The sequence below is a fragment of the Dendrobium catenatum genome, unplaced genomic scaffold (assembly GCF_001605985.2).
Source record: "Dendrobium catenatum unplaced genomic scaffold, ASM160598v2 fragScaff_scaffold_1557, whole genome shotgun sequence".
Lineage (NCBI taxonomy): Eukaryota > Viridiplantae > Streptophyta > Magnoliopsida > Asparagales > Orchidaceae > Dendrobium > Dendrobium catenatum.
In genome coordinates, this window is record NW_021320019.1 from 2,164,510 (window position 1) to 2,188,197 (window position 23,688).

Consider the following 23,688-nt stretch of genomic DNA (forward strand, 5'->3'; position numbering starts at 1 on the left):
CCGAAAGCCACGCGCGCCAATGTGACTCTCGTCCGCCGACGTACTTATTCCCCTCCTTAGCCTTCCCCTGCCACCTCGCCGCCGTCAATCTCCACGCGGAGTCGCGGACCCCACCACCGAGCAAGTCTTCGCCACATTCTCTCTCACCGCAACTTCTCATCTCTGGCGACGACGACGGCCAAAACCTTCTCCGGCGGCGGCGTCACTTCCGTCGTTAAAATTCTGTCGAAGAGCGAAACCAACCGCAAGAGCAAAAGCTTCTTGATGCTTCCGCCAAGAGCTCACGAGGTGTTCCGTAACTTGGAGGATGATGACCTGGACGTCTATGACTTGAATAATCGACGGTGGAGGTTCGGCCACATGGTCAGCGGAAGTCCGCCTATGCATGTGCTGACTAGTGGTTGGGACCATTTCGTTTCAAGCAAGATGCTTGTCGCCGGCGACGCGGTGGTCTTCGTACGGGATGCTGACGGGATAATTTTCGTTGGCTGCCGGCGTTGTGACGGCGATGAATGCGATGTCTTGGCCATGAATATGGAAGCTCCCAGCAGGTTTTTTCTTTTTTTCCCCATAAATGGTTCCTATTTATAGCACAAAGAAAACAAAAAAAAAGTAATTTTTGATAACAGATCATAAAAAAAAAAAAGTAATTTTTGTTCATTAGGAAACATCAATTTTCTAGCAATAAGGTTCAAATAACAATTAAGAATGATGATTTTTTTTCATTCAGCAACATCATATCTTTGAGGTGCATTACGACATAATCGTTGAGAATATACTTTCTTATTTTAACGAATGTAATAAAATTCAAGTGACATTCATCTCCCGAGTCAGGTCTTAATATTTCGAGAGATTATTACGTGTGGAGTCTGAACATAGAGAACCGTTTGATTTTATAATTGTGAATTGTAAAAGCGTAACAGTGAACGATAAAAATGTAGTGGTGGACAATAATTGTGCGTTTACTATATTTTTGCAGTTCACACCTATAAAATTGAACGGCTCTCTGTGTTCGGATTCCGTATGTAATAATTTCTCTTTATATAGGATGAGAATTAAGTATTTAAATAAGCAACAAATTTTTTATCAATATTGAATATTTTTTTTTATTAATTGTCAATGAATGTTATCTTATTATAATGTAAATGAGATATAATATAAAAGATAATTCATTTATCGCTGTGAATTAAATTAAACTAGTTTGGAACATAACTATCATGTGATGAAAAAATAAGGCTCTTGTTTTTAATTTCTTTATTTTGTATATTGAGTTAGGCTTCGTCTGAGATGGCTTTCTTAATTAAAGTAATTTTTTAGTGCAAAATTTTTTTGAGCTAAAACTTTTTATAGTAGAAAGTTGTCTCAAATGAAAGCTTAACAAATAAAAATACAAACGAAATTTATCTTTCTTATGCAACAAATCAGAATTTATAACATGAGATAAAGTAATATAATTTTGATTTATTGTTATGCAATATTATAACAACCTCACAAATTGTTGGAAGTAATGGAAATAGTCTTCCAACTATCAACCCTTCATGAGTGTTTTTATCATCTTATCCTATGATGTAACCATAATGTGAAAATTGAGCATCACAATTATTCTTACAATTTTTCTATTGAGGTAAGATTAGTAGAAAACTTAGGAGATAAGTTATATGAAAGAATGAATATCTTCAACGGCTTTATTGGATAATTATCATTAGTAATCAAAATATATGATGATATTAAGAAGTCATTTAACATAAATTATCTCAATTTATTTAGTCCATAAATTTTAAAGTACAAAAAAGCTCAAATTGGGAGATCAACTTTGCCGTAGCTAATAATCTCATATTCTAATTGGAAATGTCAGATAGCATTGCCTTTAGGATAAGCTTTTTTGTAAACATTCTCACATATCTTTGATTGTTTATGTGGCTTTAGATTGAGAACAACCATATAATCAATAGATCCTATGATCCACGTTATCACTCTTATATCATTTTTTTGACATCAAGGTTTCATTTGGGACATCTTTTTTGTTGCTTCTTAAAGCAACTTTCTAGTTAAAAAAATTAAATTTTTTACTAAAAAATTACTTTAATAAGCAATAAAAAAGTCGTTCCAAACAAAGCCTAAGTCAACTTTTAAAATGGAAGAGGCATGATCAATATCATCAATGTGTTATCATAATTTTTTTCCATACTAAATAATTTAAATTGAATTTTTTAGGTAGAATGGTTTTTACCTATGGTCATACTTCAAAAATATTCAAATTATTGATTGATATGGTTTACATATTCAAATAATATTTAAGACTTCGATTTATGTCAACTTTCTTGCTAATTTCTAAAGCAGAGCTCTTCGTTTTGTTGGCTTCCCAAAAAATAAAATAAACAATTAATAACATATCAAAGCATCACATCAATCTTTATCAATTAATTAGAGATCGCCATATTGCTCTCTTTTGCAAAATAAATTGCTTCCCTACAAAATTATAATTTCAATTTCCTACAAGATAGCCCCTCACCTAAAAGAATTCATGATATATTGACATATAAAATTTGTATAACTATTAAGTTTTTTTATTCTCTCTTATTTATCCCTTTGTGAAATTACATCAAAAATTTCTTTTGAGAAATTAAGGTTTTACTTCAAACAGCTTTTCCATTATTTTTTACCATAAAAAAATAGTTAATAATAAATAATATGTATTTGAAGTGCAGTTTTTTTATCATTATTCTAAACTATTCTCTTTAATTTTTTTCTAAATGTTAAAATTTTAATTGAGAATGAAACTTAATAAAAAAAAAACATAAAAAGTCCCAAACAAAATATAAATATAACATAACAACATAATTTGTATGTTTAACAAATGCAGTATGATGATAGCATTTCCTATTTTTTTACTCGTTGTATGTACGCATTACAACATTAATCAAACAAAAGACGATCATGTCTATGCAATTATCATTCAAAATCAGACGATAATGACAGATTAATATTCTGATGAACAAGTTTAAAAAATTCTTAACAGTGTTAATTAACTGTTAATCAAGAATCAGGATTTCTTCTTCTTCCGGCATTTCTGTAATCAGAGCTTGGACAGGCTCAACATCCCATGGATTTTCCATCGTCCTCTTGCAGGTTGTTTTATCCCAAATCACCTGAAAAGAATATAAAAACAAGCTTAAATAATAAAAATTAAATATCATATCCACCCCTGATTTTAATTAATTTTCATTGTTTATCACTTCCATTATTATTATTATTATTATTATTATTTTGCATACCTCAAGCATACGCCATGGATTTTTAATTGATTCAGGCGAGAGAGCCCTCACAGTACCATGCAACCAACAAGTGAAGCCATCAGCCATCTCCCACTTCTTCTGCACTCGCATTCCTCGCTTCCACTGAACACTCATGGCGGTTTCCACCACCTCCTTCTTCACCACATATACTGGAAGCTTACTGTCAGGGTAAAACCTTCCTTCCACCATCCCTTCGCCATATTCTACCGCCCAACGATATGCTTCTATGACCATCTCTGGTTCCTCTCTCTTCTTCCTTAACGTCTTCGTAGTTGAACTGCAAACAGATATATTTATATAATTATTCAGAATAGTTTTATTAATTAGAATTGGTATAATAAATTTAAAGTTTTGAGATTTATTTTGATGAGATATGTTATCAAAAATTACTTTTTTTTTGTTTTCTTTGTGCTATAAATAGGAACGATTTATGGGGCGAAAAAAAAAACAAAAACCTGCTGGAAGCTGCATCCACATTCATGGCGATGGCATCGCATTCATCGCTGTCACAACGTCGGAAGCCAACGAAAATTATCCCGTCAGCATCCCGTACGAAGACCACCACGTCGCCGGCGACAAGATTCTTGCTTGAAAAGAAATGGTGCCAACCACTAGTCAGCACATGCATAGGCGGACTTCCGCTGACCATGTGGCCGAACCTCCAACGTTGATTATTCAAGTCATAGATGTCCAGGTCATCATCCTTCAAGTTACGGAACACCTCGTGAGCTCTTGACGGAAGCGTCAAGACCAAGCTTTTGTTCTTGCGGTTGGTTTCGCTCTTCGACAGAGTTTTAACGACGGAAGTGACGCCGCCGCCGGAGAAGGTTTTGGCCGTCGTCGTAGCCGGAGATGAGAAGTCTGTGGTGAGAGAGAACGTGGCGAAGACTTGCTCGGTGGTGGGGTCCGCGTGGAGATTGACGGCGGCGAGGTGGCAGGAGAAGGCAAAGGAGGGGAATAAGTACTTCGGCAGACGAGAGCCACATTGCTCCGCGTGGCCTTCGGAGAAGTAGTAGACGTCGGAGCCAGCGGAAGGAAAGTTGGGAGATGAGAAGGCGAGGGGTTTCCATATAGCACGGTCTATGACGGGAGACTCGCCGGCGGCGGACAGAGCTTTTCCTTTATCTATTTTTGACGGCATGGTATCAACTTGTATTTTTTTCCCCTTCCAAGGGAAGTATGGCATTTCTGGATTCATTTATATTTATAGTTTTTTCTTTTATGTTTTTTTTTTATTTAATTCTAACAAACTCCTAGAAATTTGTTTCGTAATAATATATATAATCAATGACAGACTTTTTGTCTCAGTGATTAGAGATTTCCCGCGGGATTCATGGAGCAATTGCAAGTTTATTTTTTCATTTCCCAAAAAAAAGTTTTTAATCTCAAAATTAAAATAAATTAATATATTTTATTTTTTAAAAATGTGCGGCACTTAAATAATATTTATTTGGAACATTTTTTATCATTCTGTTCACTTTTGAATAACTTATTTTTCAGTCATAGTTTTAAAATTATTTCCTTAAAAAAAAAAAGTTCAAGATTTCATTTTGTATTATTTTTACATTTAAAATCTCTTTTTTCAATAATTTTTTTTTCAAAAAATATTTTTTAAAGGCAATATTTTAAATATATATATATATATAGTTTTTTATTCCAGACAAAATTTAAAATAGTAATGAAAAATTATCTTTTAAATATATTATATTTCTTACAACAGAAGGATTCGAAAGGCTCTTTGAACAAAAATTAAAAGATTTCTTCATGAAAATAGGTTATAATAAAAATATTTGACTAAAAAAATTAAATATTTTTTATAATCATAATATTAAAAAATATGAATTTATTTTAATTTCATCTTCTTTCAATTAATAACTTATTAAAATAATATTTTTTCTTAAATTATAATAAATGGGCAAATTACAGAATATTTTCAAAATAAATTTATCTAGAAATAATGAAATATGTATTTTCCGTGCATTTAAATTATATGTTTTCACAAAAATAAATAATCTTTTTTTATTATTTTCAAATATATTATAACCTTTCCTATCCTCTGTCCTTTATTTATACCCTTCACAGTCTGTCATTTTTATTAATAAAATTAATTTATTGCTCTTATTCTCTTCTTTTTGGATTAATATCCGTAAATAGCAGAATTCGATGAGTTTTTTGTCTTAGAACCGAACGTTACCACACGATGCATGGAGTTTAGTGAAGGCCGATCGGTCCGCGTAAATCAATAAAGATCAGAATAATTGTTGGAAAAAAAAATGTTAGAATATTTTCAGGTATAATTTATAAAAATAAATTTTAATTTTTTAGACTTTATATATATTCATGATATCACATATAATACTAAATTCTAAGATATTAAAATTTATTCTGAAGTATTTTATATTAGAAAATTTTTACACATAATTTTTCATAATTATATTTTTGATAGATATACATTATTATTGCGTGCCAGGATATTTACAGTGGTAGGAGATATATTAATTTAACATAGTAGTTTTGTACAAATATCAAACACAAAATGAGAAAGATGTGTGCAAGAATTGTATGGAACACTATATTAATTATACATGGAAAAACCCATAAAAAATAAAATAAAATAATAATAATGTGCGTGGCCTAGTTAAAAAAGATTCGTTATTATTTGTCATTTATTACAAATGATGGTCTTCTTCTGGGAAAGACATTGACACAATATAGTAAATATAAATTACATTGAATACAATATAATTGAGATTGAAGTTGAATAAACCCATCGGCATGAGCCCTAGCCATCATTGTCGGAACCTCCTCCAGACCTCTGTCTGGTTGCCAATCACCAAAACTCTACCCGACCGTCACCATAGGGCGTCCGCCTAACCATCCTTAGCCCAACAACTTATTGTCAGACCTTTGCCTTGCTGCTGCCACAGCGCTTCTGCCAGACTGATAACTACCAAATTTTAGGTTGAACAAGGCTTGGTCACTTATTGGCGAACAACCTCCGACGGGCTTTCATCGACCAGTCGCCACCTAATCACCATCATTGGATTTGTTTTTAACTAACCACCGCTGTCAGAATCATGATATCCCGATGGGACTGCAATTATTCCACCTATTTCTCGACTCTTTTAATTTTTCATTTCCATGAGAGGGGATGAGCTCGAGCCAACATTTAAAATTCACATATACATTGCATAATCTCTTCAACTGAGCAAAGCCTCATGATTTTTCCCTTTTCAAGTTTTTCCATGTAAAAATCTCTGATATTCCCAAACTTTTTCATTTATCTATTTATGCACTGTTTATTATTGCATCGCTCGGATGTAAAACATTATCTTTCTATCACCACGAATTTATAGTCCAATTATATTTTTATTTTCTTATTATTTATTTAATTATTTATATTTTTAGATAATAAATACTTTTTCATAATTAATTGCTACAAAAATTGTTATTTAATTTAAAAAAAATTATAATACTCATAACAATTTTCAATTTTTTTTTTACTTTTTCATAATCGATTATAATCATATAAAGCTATTTTTAAGGACAATTGCAGCCCCAAATGGATTCTATACCGTGGGTGGCTATGGGCACTTCTTTTATACATTTTTAATAAAATGGTATAATAATACAATTTGAAATTGATGCTTCAATTTTCAAATGGAGAGAGACCAAACGAAACTTTAGACTTTCTTGAGTTATAAAAATATAAAGTGGACTGAAATGAAATTTGTCTTTGTTGAGTCCTCCAACTGCCTTTGCTCGATTATAGAATATGTATTAATGATATCAACTTGATGGATTATTCTCACGGAGACGCTAATTTTTTACTATAAATACTCATGATTTGAAGATCATTTGATTCATCAAAGAAGGTTATAAACATTTTTATTGTCATTTTAGTATTTGATTTGGGCTCATTTCGACTCTGATCAATATACTTTTGATGTATTTGATTCAATTTTAAAATTGCTTGAATCTAAGTTTGAATGATCATAAATTTAATTCAAAATGTTTTCAATTTAGGAATTAATATTGTTTATGATCTATATTTTTAGGTTTGGTGGATTTTTGTATGGTGTATTAATATACATATTAAATTTAATTCAGTAATTTTAAATCTCATATTAACAAAAAAAATTTAGGATATCGATCTTAGCCTTTGTTTTGGCTTTAATTAGACATGAAAAAGATATACAATACTCGCATGTTTATAGTTAAATCAAGTGTTTTGATGAGATTAATTCAACGAGCCTAAAATTTAAATGATCTAGGGACGATGCATGATCAAGGGAACAATATGAGCATTTCAGCTATGTTTAGGAGACATATCAATCTAAAAAAAAACTATAAATAAGTTCCAAGAAGAGGAGATCTTGGGCATTGGCTTGATATTTAAAAGTGCTAAGAGACTCTAAAAATCTCGGAGCTCCTTCCGAGTTTTTTTATAGATCCAAATGCAAGAAAAAACAACATCTTTACATGAAAGATTAATAAAAGATAAAAACCTCAAGACTTGGCCTAATTGTAATGATTAATTTCACTAGTGTTTATCATTTATTACAAATGATATTATTTCCTAGGAGAATGATATAGTGTAGGAAACATATAATGTATGGATCATTGTATATGATGAAAGTTTGAAGAGTTATGTGGCATGAGGTCCATCTTTAAGAGACTTTTTATTGTTTGTTTAGACCTACTCCATTGTGGATTGGGGACCAAGGACCATGTAATAGCATGTATCTTAATCGAGTTAAACAAATTTTTTTCAGGATTTATTATAAGTTCAAATCACAAATTATCTTCACCATAAAATAGATATTGTAATATTTTAATTATATTAATTTTCTGAATTTTTTTTTGCACTGGTTCAAATTCTAAAAAAATTGACATTTGTTGATACAAGTGGTATTTTAGGACCGCCTAATATTCATTTTGCAAACTAATTTCATAATTTTTTTTTTAAATAAAATGAACTATTTTGTGGATATTTTTTTAAGTCCCTAAAAGATTTACATAAATTTTATACTAAAGATTGATTAAATTATATAATTATATTTATATTAGATTTATTGCGGGCTAGAATATACTCGGCAATAGAGTTGTAATTTTACGTCTTAGCGTTCCATGGATATCCAGCTCACACACAGAGAATACAAAATTTTTTATGTGAAAAATCCTAGAAATGGGAAAAACTAAGGGGCCTAGCCCAGTTGAAAAAATTTCACTATAATTTGAGTTGAGTATAGTGGGCTGACTCTTCCTTGGGGGTGATCAAATTACAAATCTCAACCGTATGATTGAAGTATAGTGTTAAATCTGGCATCACTTGGAAGTTAGAGCGTCCGTTAGTAGTCCGGCAATGACTTGACATTTGATGGTCTAGCATAGTTTAATTGATGGTCTGGAGGAGTTTAGGCTCTTAGATGGTGGTCCAGTAAAGGTGGGGGCCTCAAGCAGTGGTCCGGCTAGGATAAGGGCCTCCAATGGTGGTCTGACAAAGGTGAGTACCTTAGGAGGTGGTTCGGCGAGGGTGAGGGCTTCAGGTGGTGGTCTAGTAAAGTTGAGGGCCTTAAGCGGTGGTCCGGCGAGGGTGAGAGCCTTAGGTGGTGGTCCGACGAAGGTGAGGGCCTCAGGCGGTGGTCCAGCTAGAGTGAGGGTCATATGTGGTGGTTCGACAAAGTTGAGGGCCTCAGGCGGTGGTCCAGTGAGGGTGAGGGTCTCAGGTGAGGGTCTCAGGTGGTGGTCCCGCGACGGTGAGAGTCTTAGGTGTTGGTCCGGCGAAGGTAAGGGCCTTAGGCGGTGATCCAGCGAGGGTGAGGGTCTCAGTTGGTGGTTTGACATGTGTAAGAGGCTCATGCGGTGGTCCGACAAGGGTGAGGGCCTCAGGTAGTGGTGGAGAAGGGTAAGGGCCTTAAATGGTGGCCCGACAAAGGTGAGGGCCTCAGATGGTGGTCCGACGAGGGTGAGGGACCAGTGAAGAGTGAGGGCCTCAAATGGTGGTCAGGGAAAGATGAGGGCCTCGAGTGGTGGTCTGGCAAGGGTGAGGGCCTTAGGTGTTTGTCCGACGAAGTTGAGGGCCTCATGCGGTGGTCTAACGAGGGTAAGGGCCTCAGGTGGTGGTCCGGTGAAGGTGAGGGTCTCAGGCGGTGGTCCGATGAGGGTGAGGGCCTTAGGTGATGGTTCGGCGAAGATGAGGGCCTCATGTGGTGGTCAGGTGAAGGTGAGGGTCTCAAGTGGTGTGACGAGGGTGAGGGCCTAAGGTGGTGGTCCGGCAAAGGTGAGGTCCTCAAGTGGTGGTTCGGCGGAGCAACAACGTCAGGAGATGGTCCGGCGGAACTCAGGCGGTGATCGAGGAGGAGCTTCTTCCTTCTCTTCTCTTCTTCTCTTCTTGCTTTGTTCCTTTTCAAGAGAAATGAAGGGTCAATTTATAGATTTCTAGAGTGACATGATCAGTAATAGGTGATAGATCAAGGGTAAATGGGGAGTGATTGGATGGATGAACGATGTTGAATTCCTTAATCATGGACCATTTGATGGACATTTGAATGCCTTAGTGATGTCGGAATTCAATGATCTTGGATTCATCTCATCGAGCCGCTCAATTCGACTATAAGGAAGTTACATTTGGAATCCGTTTGGTAATCCAAATTGTGTTTCGAACCTTCCAACTGCGCTACCCTTGATTTGGACTCGTTTGGGCTCGAATTGGGTTGGATTTAGTGTCGTTGGGTTCGTATTCTTGAAATGCTCAGTTCGACTATAAGTTTGCTGAAATCGAAGTTCAGATGGTCTCATTTTTAATTTTCGAAGTTTCCAACTTGATTTTTAATCGAGATTCGTGCCTGATCAAGAGAATTTTTTGATGGCATATCAAGATTATTATTTTATTACAAAATATCTTAAGACACTTAACTTTATTAAAATGCATTTCCTAATTCCCAAAAATGACTAACATAAAAGGAATTAGGGATACCGTATTTGTTTATTATTTATAGATTCTATTGCTACTATATATGAACTTTACTATTTATGTATTGATTAATGGTTATGTGATTACTACTGTTATGGTTTGACTACTAACATGCATATTATTTCTTTATAGTGTATTGTGTTCAGTTGTAAGATTTTATTATTTGTTGAGCTCTTGAGTTCATTATATATGATTAAATAATTTCATGTCAGGACAAGAGAGTAGGAGTGTGAAATTATCTATGATCCTTTAGACTCAAGTTCTTATTATTTCAGTTATTCTTTTGTGCTTAGGATAAAATAGTTGTGATATGATTGTAAAGATCCTGAGTGATATACATGATTTTTGTGAAAGAAATATTGATGTATATATTGATAACAACAACAACATCAAGCCTTTATCCCACTACGTGGGGTCGGCTACATGAATCCTTTTTCTCCATTGTCCTATTAAAAGTCAAATTCTCGTTTAAATCTAGTTTTATTTTTGCTAGTCTTTATATTGATAAAAAAAATTAAGTGGTTGTTATTTATTAAAAGATAAAAAAATACATTTTTTTTAAAAATTAAATTTTAGGGCATTACAGACCAAAAAATTCATCATAAATCTTGGTGTTAACATTTGGTGTCAAAGTTGGCGTTGATAGTGTGCACCAATCTTATAAGTGATATAATATATGATAAAATTAGCGAGCGTTGGCATAACCATGAAACAATGGTTAGAGGGACTACATGTTAGACAATCATAATCAGGGAATGACAATCATAGAATCTTAGTTAAACAACAACAATTGAAGGACTATAGTGCAATGATAGCGGTCAGAAGACTAGTATGAAGATGGAGTTAGAGGGTACTAGTAGGACGACCATGATCTAAGGGCTGTGGCCATGCAAGAGAGGTCGGAGCACTGTAGCAGAACGATGTCATAGTAAAGCAGCGATAGTTAATGAATCGTAGTCGAGTGACGATGATCAAATGATTGCAATTATTGGAGCGTAATAGTCAAATGACTACGATTGAAAGACCATAATTAGATGAATGTGGTTAGTTGGATGGTGGTGTTGGCAGTAGTTCGATGATAATAGTGGTGATGGTGTAACTATGGTGGTCAAAAGATGATTAATTAATGACAATCTAACAATAATGGTTGGGAACTAGTTTGATTGTGACGATCTAACATATGTGTTTGGGTGGAGCTCCATAATTCTTTCAAGTTTTTAGGCTCTCTTGAACCTTAAGCCAATGTTCAAGATCACAATTTCGTCAAAGTCCCCCTCATGTAGATAATGTGGTCCTACTTTATAAATTTTGACTTCATACACCTCATAAATATAGCAAAAATCTAGATCAATTCATTGGATGCATGGTCTATATTCATTCTCTTGATCTAAGACTATTTTTTTAGTATTTAAATGCTTTAATGATATCATAATTAGATGATTTTAGGCCTGTTTGATCCGTTTTATTAAAACGCTCGATTTGACTATAAGAATTTGAGATTTAGAAATCGTTTGGTTGTTTAGTTAATAGTTTAAACTTTTTAACTATTCTTCTAGTACTTGATTTGGGCTCATTTAAGTTTGAACAATATTACTTTAGTGTCGTTCGATTTATCTCACCAAGTAGTTCTTTTTTATTATTAGTTTTTAAGAATAAAATTCAAATGGGCTTGAATTTGAATTTGAAAGTTTTCAATTCAACGGTCCATCTAAATTCATGTTTGATCAAGTTGATTTTTTATGGCACATTTACACCCAAAAATTTAAATCAAATAAAAATATTGCTTATGTTAATTTTTTGAAAGTAAATTTAAAATTTTATGTATATATTTTGGTATGATTATGGCATTAAAATATCATGTAATTGTATATTAATATTTAAATATTTGATATAATATATAAAATTTGCAAGATTTATATGTAAATCCTAAAAAAAAATCCTTACCTCACATTTCTTAAAAGGATCAATTTTAGATCATCTCCAACTGAAGAACTCATTTTATAGTCTAAAATGTAGTACTATTATACAATAACTCTTTTCTAAACGAGCTCCATTTCATAACATAAAAAAATTTATTAAGTATATTCTTTTTCCAAAAAAAAAAAAAGTCAAAAAATCCGCTCATCTAAAGTGCAACTGAATTTGACTTTCCATTAGAACTCGCAATGATTGCAAACTCACGTTTCTCATTCGGTCGGAGATGCTATTAAACCATCCACAATCGAATGCTAAATAGTCATACGCTGTCTGCCAAATGTTTCAATCAAGAGCGAGAAATCATGCTAATTTTCGGGAGTGAACAATGCGATGCCAATACACATTCTATTTTTTAAAATCCGAAAATTAGGTTATTAATTTTAATTTTTTAAGTGTAGATATTATTATTAATAATTGAGAATTAATAATTTATAAACACATTATTTTTTAAAATTTAAAATATTTTTTTACATAATTAATTTATTTAAGATACAATATTAATATATAAATTTAAATGATATCGAGTAATTCAATACTTCAACAAAATAAAAAATAAAAATCAAAACACAGCACAAGTTCAGACAACAAAAGATTAAAATATAAATATATGATTAAAAATAAAGTCTGATATGCACAAAATATATTTTTTTATATTAAAAAATGATGTTCGATTAGAAACAAGTTACTATATTTTAGAATATTTTTGTATTTTGAAGGGAAAAATTGATTTTTTGATTGGAGATGATCGCAGCCTGCAGGATTATTAGCAAGGCTATTGATTTTTAGAATTTAAAGATTAAAATGTTATATAATTAAAAAAATTTAAATAATATAGATATAAATACATATATACATTTTTTATCATATTTATAAAAATCCCCTTAATTTTTACTCTTTTTTACTTTAAGAAACGTGAACACCATTCCTTCTCAATCTAACCGTGACACCGTCCGACCTAGCTAGCGCTCACAGAAGCGAGTGAAGGCGCGGATCGGAAGAACCGCAAATCAATAGAGGTTCGATTTCCTTCCGATCTCGTTGGCGGCGGTGGCCGGACTGTTGCGGCAAGGATGAAGACGACTAAGGGAGGAAAGGTCATGAATCCTACCGATGCCTATCGGAAGGAGCTCCGGAAGAAGGAGCTCAAAAGGGTACGTTTTTTTCTTACTTTGTCATTCCCCTGGCGTTTTCTTTCGCTTTTGTCTGGTAAATGCATTCAATTTCTGTCTTTGCACAATATCCCTGTTGCCTCCTAGAATATTCAAGGCTGTAGAGAAATATAAAGTTTAACATCTTAGCTTTGTACGAAATCCAGCACACAATCAGATAAAGGAGAGGTGTAGCATGCGAAAGAGACATCATAATTTTTATATGAAAACCCCTGAAAAGGGGGAAAAACGACGAGGCTTGGCCCAGTTTGAATGAATATACTAGTGTTTGCAGTTGATTACAAATGATGTCATTTCTTGGGGGGAAGAACTTAACTTAATGTAGCAAATATACATCATATAGAATTTATTACATGGTGGGAATTGGAAGAATCAGTATTGGCATGTTCGTTTGATCGACATGATCAAAGTTGGCAGACCATGGAGGTCATAAATACTGTAGTTTGGCGACGGAGGTTAGAAGGAAAGTAGTCAGCGGGTGAATAAGGGTGTTAGAGGTCAAATTCCGTTGTCTGACGATGGAGGTTGGAAGGACTGTTGTCTGACAATGGAGGTAGGAAGGACCGTAGTCTGGCGATGTAGGTCGAAAGGATTGTAGCCGGCAGACGACGATGGTTGGAAATATTGTTGCCTGGCGACGGAGGTCAGAAGGGCTGTAGTCGGCGGGTGACAGTGGTAAAAACATATAGTTGATGACAGAGGTTGGAAGGACTGTAGTCAATGGGTGACAGTGATCAGAAAGATCGTAGTCGTGCAATGGAGGTCGGAAGGACCGTAGTCGACAGATGACAGTGACAAAAAAGATCATTGTCTGGCAATGGAGGTCGGAAGGACCGTAGTCGATGGACGATGGAGGTAAAAAAGATCGTTGTTTAGCAATGGAGGTCGAAAGGACCGTAGTTGGCGGACGATGGATGTCAAAAAGATCGTTGTTTGACAACGGAGGTCGGAAGGACTGTAGTCATTGGACAACGGGGGTCTGAAAGACCGTAGTCGATGGGCGTCAATGGTCAAAAATACTATTGTCTAGCTACGGAGGTCGGAAGGACTATAGTCGACAACCGGGCAAAAGTCCGACGTCAGTCGGTGGCCAGGCAGAAGTCCGTCATCAGTTAGTGACTGGATGTAAGTCCGGCGTTAATCGGTGGCCAGATAGAAGTCCGACGTCAGTCTGTGGCCGGGTGTAAGTCCAATGTCAGTTGGTGGCCAGATAGAAGCACATCGTCAGTCGATGGCCGGGCGGAAGTCCGACAATAGTCCGACGATGGTCGGTGGTCCGAAGGTGGTCGATGAGTCTAGTGGCGAGAAAGCTCTTGTTTCTCTTTAGTCCTTCTCTTTTTGGCTTCCGCGCTTCCTCTCTCCTTTCATACTTCTCTTCAATGAAGAATGAGTAGTCTATTTATAGTTTTCTGAGAGTGCAATGACTAGTAAATTAGAGGGAGATCTAGGGTACGTTGGGAGTGATTTGAATGGACGGTCGATATTGATCCCATTGATCATGGATTGTTTACTGGCAAGAGAGTTCTAATTTCTCTCTCTTTCTTGGGCATTTCGGTCAAATATCAGTTTTGAAGATGTAACAAATTAAATGCAATGTTTAGATTAGTTTTTTCAAAGATACTACAACGCGTTAGGCTTCCTTGACTACAGTTGCCCTAATAGTTCTTATTAGCACCCTATTATACCAACTTATTACTGAACAATGATCCCTGTATATGCACACAGTGAAAATCCAACAAAAATACAACTTTCCAACTATGTAACCAAACATCATAATCACATGCACTGTCTTAACAACCTCCCCATAAATAACTATGTCAAAACAAAGCAACAATAGTATAGATATCAAGCTCTCCCTCAATCATATATTTATGTAAGCTAATCCAAGCCACTTGTCATAGACCTGCAAAATTTCAACAAATTGTTAAAAGGACAAGTCATCAATAATCAACTAAATGTTTGAAAGATTAGCACTTGCTTCATATATTCAGATGAGATAATTCTGATGGTAGAATTCACACATCCATAGTTAAGATAAAGTACTGTCATGACAAACCGAGTTTCTTAATCATGTAGCAATTTAAATAATAAATGCATTCTGAATTAATAGAAGAAACAGGGATGAGAAACTTGTGTACGCCATGTCTTAAATTTGGTGCATTATCTATAAATTATTTGTTCAATGCAAGTTAAGAACGAGATAAACAAATCAAGTGTAATGTTTACATATATGCATGAACAGTTGAAGACACCATTAAGAAAAATAAAAAATAGCTATCTCAAATTAAAAGACACATAAATGTAACAAAAAAAAAAAGGCACTATAGAAGGGAACGAATTGATTGAAGTGCAGAAAAAACACAAGTATCTAATTTTAACTTATTCTCCATTTTCTAAATCTTTCCTTTAGCTTAGTGGCTAGGTAAGGAAAAGGATAAAGATGGATCAGCTTGTACTTAAATTAAAATATTGGAAACCAAAAAAATGATTATAATCTCAAACTAAATATCCATGACTAAGACAAAAGCTTACAGTTTCAAAAGCAGAAATACTTTGAATTTGAAGATTTTTGGTATTTGACGATTTCATTCTTTTTTGAGTTGGCCCTTGTGAAAAAAAAAAAAAATCATATATAAAACTTGAATCTACCTATCTATGTAGCTCATCTCATGTGGTAAGACCAGGAAACATAAAAGAATAGCATTGTTCCTAGAGTCCTTGATGATGTAAAATGTTGTAGGTATAGCATATACGCTTTCTACAACTCGGAGAAAAGGAGCGGACTCCTCTATAAGAAAGGAAAAGAAGAATCTTTGCTAAAGGTGGAACCTTGAATCACAATGATGATTATAATATTATATTTCCTTTTTTCATTTGGTAGAGGAAAAATCACCTCGATTGAAGATCTTAGTTTGATCTAAGTTTGGAGACAGTGTGGTGATAGAGAGAAAAACGAAACTTGATTAAAAGGGAACATGAAAAAAACTATTCGATAGAAATTTTTTACTGGGTGGGAGAGCAAGTCATACGAGGAAGAAACATATCTTTTGTGTGTATTGGCACAATGCTCCTACTCCAATCCCTTGACTATTTGTCTATGGTCGGTGAAAGGTGAAAATGGAGAGAAACAATGCAAGAGGTCTTAACGGTTTGAGGGTTTAGTGAGACAAAATTAAATAGTTGGTTTCTTGTATCATTGTATAAATGACTATAATTTAGTCGTTGTAGTCATTAATTAAAATTAACAATGAAAGAAACTAAAGCTTGTATTAAGCTGGATGCGAACTCTTTCTTATTAAAAGCTAAACAATCTAAACTATCAGGCAAACACATAGCCACATTTTTTTTTGGACAACAATATTCATGTTATGCTAAACATTTGATATAGCCTTTAGATTAAATTGATCAAAACTGGCTTTACCAAGCTAACAGTTGTGCTCGAGACTCAACTTAAAATGACTAAAGTTAATAGTAACTTTGCAAGAGGTAGTTACTAATGGAGGTTTTAGGATGATTGTGTGATTAAAATTTGGTTGCCGGCTCATTTTTAAGGATTTCCTTCAAAATTTTTTCAAATATATTTTCAAAACTTGAGCTCGAGACTTGACTAAAATAATGGTCCCCATCAAATTTGAACCAACTAAAAACTTAGGTATCAAGCGTCAATCAATATTGTTACTTTTAGCTACAAGTAGCCCTTGTTTGATTTTCAAGTAATGAGACTATTCTGTGAGATATATTCCGGCTTTATGATTGTTATTGATTTTATCATTAGGATTGTCAGATTTGATATTATATTATTTTGTTTTCTGAATGTGGAGACATAATATCCAGATGTTTTTTCTTGACTTAATTAAACTAATGTTTCAATGTTAAGATTTCTTATCCTACTACACCAATGATGTAGAGAGATTAGTTGCTTGCTACCTTTCTTTTTCAACAAAATATGAGAAACCATTGTTCTAATTCATAAACATTTGTCATTAATGAAATGCAGAAATGGACTTGCATCATATTATGCCGAGTTACATAAAATATTATTTTTCTTCGAACATATTATTAGCTGAAGGAGGTAATAGTCTATCCAATTGTAAAGAAACAACAAAAAGTACTATGTTCCATATTTCCCCATGAATAGCTTACTAGCTAACTTATGGTTTTTTTGTTTGATGTTTTGATAATTTTGTGTTTTTATTTGTTTATTTTTGTGACTATTTTCTTTTAGAATGTGAGAAATGAGTTGTAGCTTAAAAGTGTTTATGATTATGCATTATGTGGTATCAGTAAACACTCTTCTGAGCAGTATGAGTAAAGTAGAGTATGATCAATTCCTTTTTCCAATTTATCCATTTCATATGCTTTATTATGTGAAAACCTTGGCAGAAATTTGTTATACAAAACTGAATTTGATCTTTCTTATGTTATGCCAGAATAAAAAAGAAAGAAAAAAGGTTCGAGAAGTTGGGATTCTTAAAAAGGATCCTGAGAGCATCAGGGAGCAGATTGAGAAGCTGGAAGTGATGAGTAAGCATTTATTTGTCTTTATGAAGCACAAATTTTAGTAGCTTGGAGTTTAGTTAAATGATCGTTGGTTTGGTCTATAACATACATTGTGATTTAGATTTGCTTACATACAATTGAGTGCTGATTTTGATGTTTAATATATAGAAAAATTTCATCAACCTTTAATATAATGCAACTAGCTCTTTTAGGATGCCAGTGTCTATACAATTATTAAAAAAAATATTTGGATAAATGTCATTTTGGTCATTCAAATTGGTTAATATAGATCCATAATTTTAATAATCATCTTATTCTTTTCCAAGCACCTTTAAGATTTTACTATGGCCCCTCAGCTTGGCTCCTAATCTTGGAAATTCATTTTTTGCTAATGAGGTTAAATAGTATGTTAATGTAGTTTGTTATGGTATTTTTTAGTTAAATCTGAACAAATTAATTTCATTTTTGCTAATGAGGTTAAATTTGGGGTTGGCCATTGTCTAACAAGAATAATACGCTCACTTTATCGATGCTAGAGACGAAGAGGTGGAAGCGGTGAGATAACTCGTGTGATTCTCATGATTGGCTCTCATGGGGTTAGATCATTTTTCAACGAGATAAAGCCGCTGACTCCATTGGCATTAGAGATGATGAGGAAGAAGAATAAGAGTGGTGGAGGTCATGAGAGGTCCTCTGTCTAGCATCAATAGTTCAGAAAATCACGTGAGGAGTTGAATTGCTAGACGTTGGAGATAACTAGCATAAGGGGCGAGCAAGGGGAAGTGTTGTTTTTCCATCTTTGCATAAAAAAAAGAGGTGAAATTCGGGGAAAAATAGTATGTCTTTTTACGTTCAATTGGTTGTTCTATGAATGAAAGAACCTAAGTGTAACATGAACTAGATATCAAGCATCAAAATGGATGGTTTTTAAAATTGTATGCCTATATTAAGAACGACCTAAGTTTTAGGGACTCATACGGCACTCAAATTTTTGTAAACTAAGGATAACTTATTAATATGATCCATGTTTGTTATTTAGTGGGCTTTGATGCTTTGCTTGGTGTTATGTTATTATATTTATTTTATGCTTAGAACATGTTAATTTATTTGCTACCAAACATGCAATTTATCCATTTGGTTTTTAATTTTCTTCTTCTTTTTTGCCTTAAAAGGCTACAAATAGTTTGCTACACAAATAACAATTGACTATGTTGCCCAATCCTTGATGGTGTCAAGCTGTTGAGCTTACAGGCAATGATAGAAGGCTTCTCATGCATACAACCACTTGCTTGTCTATTAAAGTAAAAATACTTGCAAGCAATAGTAGATGATCTACAATAGTGATGAATGCAACTCTCCAAACAATCAATATCTGTTTGCGAATAAACACGTTGACCTACCTATAAGCAATGATAGTAGATACACTGCCGGTATGATGGGTTCCTCGTGAACACGAACTTGCAACATATTTTTTACAAGAAAAAATTGAGGACCACATCAAATGCAGGATTATAACAAATGCATATTCCCGTAGTCAACATCAATATACAACCAATCACATTAAGCCTTACAAGTAGCAGGGGGGACTCAATATGCAATGAATTGAAAGCCAGGGTGTGTTTGAAGAGCTCAAAGAGAATGCAACCCTCATGCAATTAATGCCATTTAACCGTAGGCAAATACACTGGTCCTCTGCAGGCACAAACAAATGATGTATAACAAAAACGAATATCTACGAGCCATAGTAGGAGACTAATTAGTGCATGAGAGTCTACCTATATAAAGCAACGAGTAACCCGTAGTGCGACACCACGCCACTGGATACACAATATTCGTATAAGCATACATGTGTCCACAAGCTACTACGCCACGCCACCAGATCCACAACATTCATATCAGCAGACAGAAGACGTTCACAAAGCTGCTACGCCATGCCATCAGATATGTAATATTCACATAAGCAGACAGAAGGTGTCTACAAGCTATTATGCCATGCCACCAAATCCACAACATTTGTAGAAGCAGATAAAAACCATCCACAAAGCTGCTACGCCATGCCATCGAATCTGTAACATTCGCATAAGCAGATATAAGACATCCACAAGCTACCACACCACACCACTGGATCCCAAACACTCATACAAGTAGACAGAAGGCGTTTCGTAAGCTTCAAGTGAAATTTTGCACAAACCTTAGCGACACTCACTTAGCTTAAATAATTATATTTAAATATTTAAATGCTTCCCCTCATGCATTAAAATATGATTAAATATTCGCATGTGCCCTGACGAGCGTGTTTGTATGCACACACGTGACGCCTGAGGATGCTGCGCGGGTCAAGAAATGAACTTACGTTTGAATCCGATCCTTCTATATGAATAGATAGGAGTCGACACAGCTCAAACTATCAAACAAATATTCGGTTGCGACATCGGCCATGATATTTTTTATATGTTCATATTAGACATTCAAGGCATACAACAAGGAAAATTCATGGACAAAGACCTAAAGCTGGCAATGAACTGATCCTATGTTAGCAATTAGACAAAATCGACAAGGTTCAACAGATAATTACAAAAATATCCCCTAAATACTTACATGGGCATCGACAAGCGTGATGCATGCACATGTGACGTTTGAGGATGCTGCGAGGGTCAATAAATAAACTTAAGTTCAAGCTTGATCCTTCTACGCGAGTGGATAGGAGTCAACACAGCTCGATCTATCAAACAAATATATGGTTGCAATGTCGACTGAGACATTTATTTTATACGTTCATATAGTCTTTCAAGATTTATAATAATAAAAATTTACTAATAAAGGCCTGAAGCCCACAACAAACCCGATCCTCTGTTGGCAACTGACATAGTCAACAAGGTTCAATGAAATAAAATTGTCCATGAATACCTCGATGATGGCCGCGTTGAAAGTATACCTCAATTAGAGGGGTTAATTTCAAATATTTGAAATGCTATCCAAATGCCCATAAAATTCAAACTCCAAAAAATATCAAAACCTGAAATATTTGAAATTGAAATTAACCTTCAAAATGCTTAAAGCAAAATCCATCAAGCTTCTGCAACAGTTTGCCTACGTGGATAAATTTAAATATTATTTCAGCTCACAAAGAGCTAATGTCTTGTCGAGAATATCATTAGGATTCATTCAGAAACAGTCTCCTGCTAGTAATGACATTGCATTGGTCTCCTATCAGTAAGGACATAGCATTGGTCCTCTAATCAATGGTTTGGCCAAATGGCTCCGTAAAGAACCCATGGCTTGGTTGGATAGGTCAGCGTGGTTAATGATTACGACCACGACCCTCTAGCCTAGTGAATTGGTCTAAAAACTTCACTTTATTACGGTTATGGTAACAACCCGTATGCTCCTCAATGGTGTCAAATTCTTGTGATATGAATCAATAGGATATAATCGATAGGGCACAAAGTCCTCTGTTAGCTTTAATGAATACAAATTTGTCCCCTTAGGCAAATATTCACCCTAGGTTTACAATGTTCACTTGGACGACGCAACCCATGGCGACCGACAAGGATCCTTTTATCAGGTTTGGTCGACTACCTCATATGACTAAGTAGACCAGGGATTATGAGTTCCTGGGATGACAGAATCGTTAGATCTTGATTGGGTTCATCATCATTCTTCCCACCATCCACTTTAAGTGCAAGATGGTGAAATATCAATTTTGCATATTAAAATTTCAACCATACCAAACTTGCTGCTACTATACACCAGATAATATGTATTTCTACGTATCTGATTGACGACTAATCTTAATCGAAAGTTCTCTCCGCTATTGGGAGGTGTAATTAACTATAGGGGCTCGCGTCTATTGGAAAGAAAAACTTAGATTATAAAGTCCTTGCAAAAAGTGGGCGAAATCTCTGTGTAGTGTCTTATTTCAAACCCAATTTGCCTTCTAAAAATTTACTTCGGAACATACTTCGTTAAAACTCTACCGAAAGAGGGGAGTCTGGAGCGTGAATTTTTGGAGCCCATATTGAATATCAATCGAAAGGGTCTCTACCTTTTAAATTCCCCCAAATCTCAAAATTAATCACTTATGGGCTCAAATTATAGCAAATTTGTAAATTCAATATTCATCAAGGTTTAAATATTTAAATATGAAATTAATAACAAACATACTTAAAATAAAAATCTATCCACCCTCTGCAATAGATTTTTGAGGTTGTTAAATTTGGAAATCACTTCAGCTCATAAAGAGCGAATGACCAGTCGAGAATATCACTAATATTTATTCTCCGTGCCTATCTAACGACTAGCTTTAATCAAAAGTGTTCTCTCATTATTGGGATAAATAATTAATTATAGGGACTTGTGCCTATGGGAAATCAGATCTCATATCATAAAATCCTCTCAAAATGTGGGTGAAATATCTGGGTAGTGTCTTATCTAAAATTCAATTTGACTTCTTAAAATTTATCCCAAAACCTAAACTTGTTAAAACTCTTATTTTTAAAAAAGCAGGTGCGGAGAGGTCGGAGCGTGAATTTTCAGATCCCACAATATAGTTATTTATAAGGCCATCACACATGTCATCTACATCTCATCCTTGCACTGATCAATTTGAATGACTAAAAAATATTATTTGCCAATATTACGCCAACAATTTCAACGAGCTTGGTGGTGTGTTATTTGCGATCCATCATTCACAGCATGGCTTTTTTACATTAAAATTAATTATTTTTGCAGGCATCTTCTTCATCACTGAATCTTGACTTGAACCACTATCGATTGTCTTGTACCTATCATTAACTTAATTTAACTGCAAATTTGATGATGGAAGATGCTCTAGTAGAAGTACATTATCATTCAAGCATGCATGGAGTGGAGGTTGAGCTCTAGAAGATTGTGTATCATGAGGGCTAGTAATGATAAATATTGTTACTCATATGTGTGATGTCTGCTAATGAGATTGAAAGACCTTCATTTCTTCATGTGTATTGCTAATTTTGTGTTGTAATGTGAACCAAATCTTCCTATTCAGTTTGGACTAGCTCCGCTTCCATGTATATGACTTATATTTGTTGCCAAGCCTTTGATAAGACCATCTTGCAGTGTTCCTCATCTAAAATATAGGTGACCATATAACCAACGTTAATAGGTAATGTCATTTTAGATGACATGATCAAACTATCGTAGTATAAGGCTTGCATTACTCTACGTAATCGAAATGGGAAAATTTCTTCTGATCACTTAGGGGAGTGAAGTCATTCATAATACTTTGTTTTTCATGGAAAACAAGCATCAATCACGGAACGGGTTCTCTACTCTCATCGTAAAAATTAATCCAATTGTGTAAAGAAGATATACTATTGTGAAATTAAATATAATTACAATACCAATAACATAAATATTATAAGTTTCAAAGGAGATTATTTTTAATGCTAACTATATTTTGATAATCTCGTTGTGTTCATAAAAATTGAGATCTAAAATATAACATAATATTTTGAGTATGGATAAGATTAGAGTTGGTAATGTTTGGGATAATAACATTTAGTATTCACTTTATTTACCTCATTATCATGTCAGAATTTAATATTGATGATATTGAGGGCATAAATGATGTGGCTTGTTATAAGCTTGTGTATTTTTGTTCATTTCTTTAAATTTTATGGCAATGAGTGTTTGATAAGACAGTCTGAGGTGCATAAACAGTGTTTCATGCTACTAACGACAAGGATTAGAATTCATGTAAAGCTACAAATTGTTTATATATAGTTAATGC

General features: G+C 34.2%; 2 protein-coding genes across 2 annotated transcripts in view; one reads left to right on the top strand and one right to left on the bottom strand.

The window, feature by feature from the left end:
• Nucleotides 1-3,032: 3,032 nt before the first annotated feature.
• On the bottom strand, nt 3,033-4,437 carry LOC110114737 (auxin response factor 13-like). The gene is made up of 3 exons (XM_020847715.2): nt 3,752-4,437; nt 3,276-3,573; nt 3,033-3,149 (listed from the first exon to the last, which is right to left on the bottom strand). Exons 1-3 carry the CDS (start codon nt 4,435-4,437, stop codon nt 3,033-3,035), a joined length of 1,101 nt encoding a protein of 366 aa, XP_020703374.2.
• An 8,716-nt stretch (nt 4,438-13,153) lies between these two features.
• Nucleotides 13,154-23,688, top strand: part of LOC110114738 (protein EARLY FLOWERING 5) — a 36,811-nt gene continuing 26,276 nt past the window's right edge. Inside the window, exons 1-2 of the mRNA XM_020847716.2 lie at nt 13,154-13,400; nt 17,849-17,942. Coding sequence (XP_020703375.1) covers nt 13,320-13,400; nt 17,849-17,942 — 175 coding nt within the window. The 5' untranslated portion in view covers nt 13,154-13,319. The remainder of the gene's footprint in view (nt 13,401-17,848; nt 17,943-23,688) is intronic.

Coding starts and splice junctions, on each gene's coding strand:
- LOC110114737 (XM_020847715.2), bottom strand. CDS start 4,437: ATGCCGTCAAAAATAGATAAAGGAAAAGCTCTGTCCGCCGCCGGCGAG. Junction 3,574..3,751: donor GTGGATGCAGCTTCCAGCAG/GTTTTTGTTTTT, acceptor ATCTGTTTGCAG/TTCAACTACGAAGACGTTAA. Junction 3,150..3,275: donor ATCCATGGCGTATGCTTGAG/GTATGCAAAATA, acceptor TATTCTTTTCAG/GTGATTTGGGATAAAACAAC.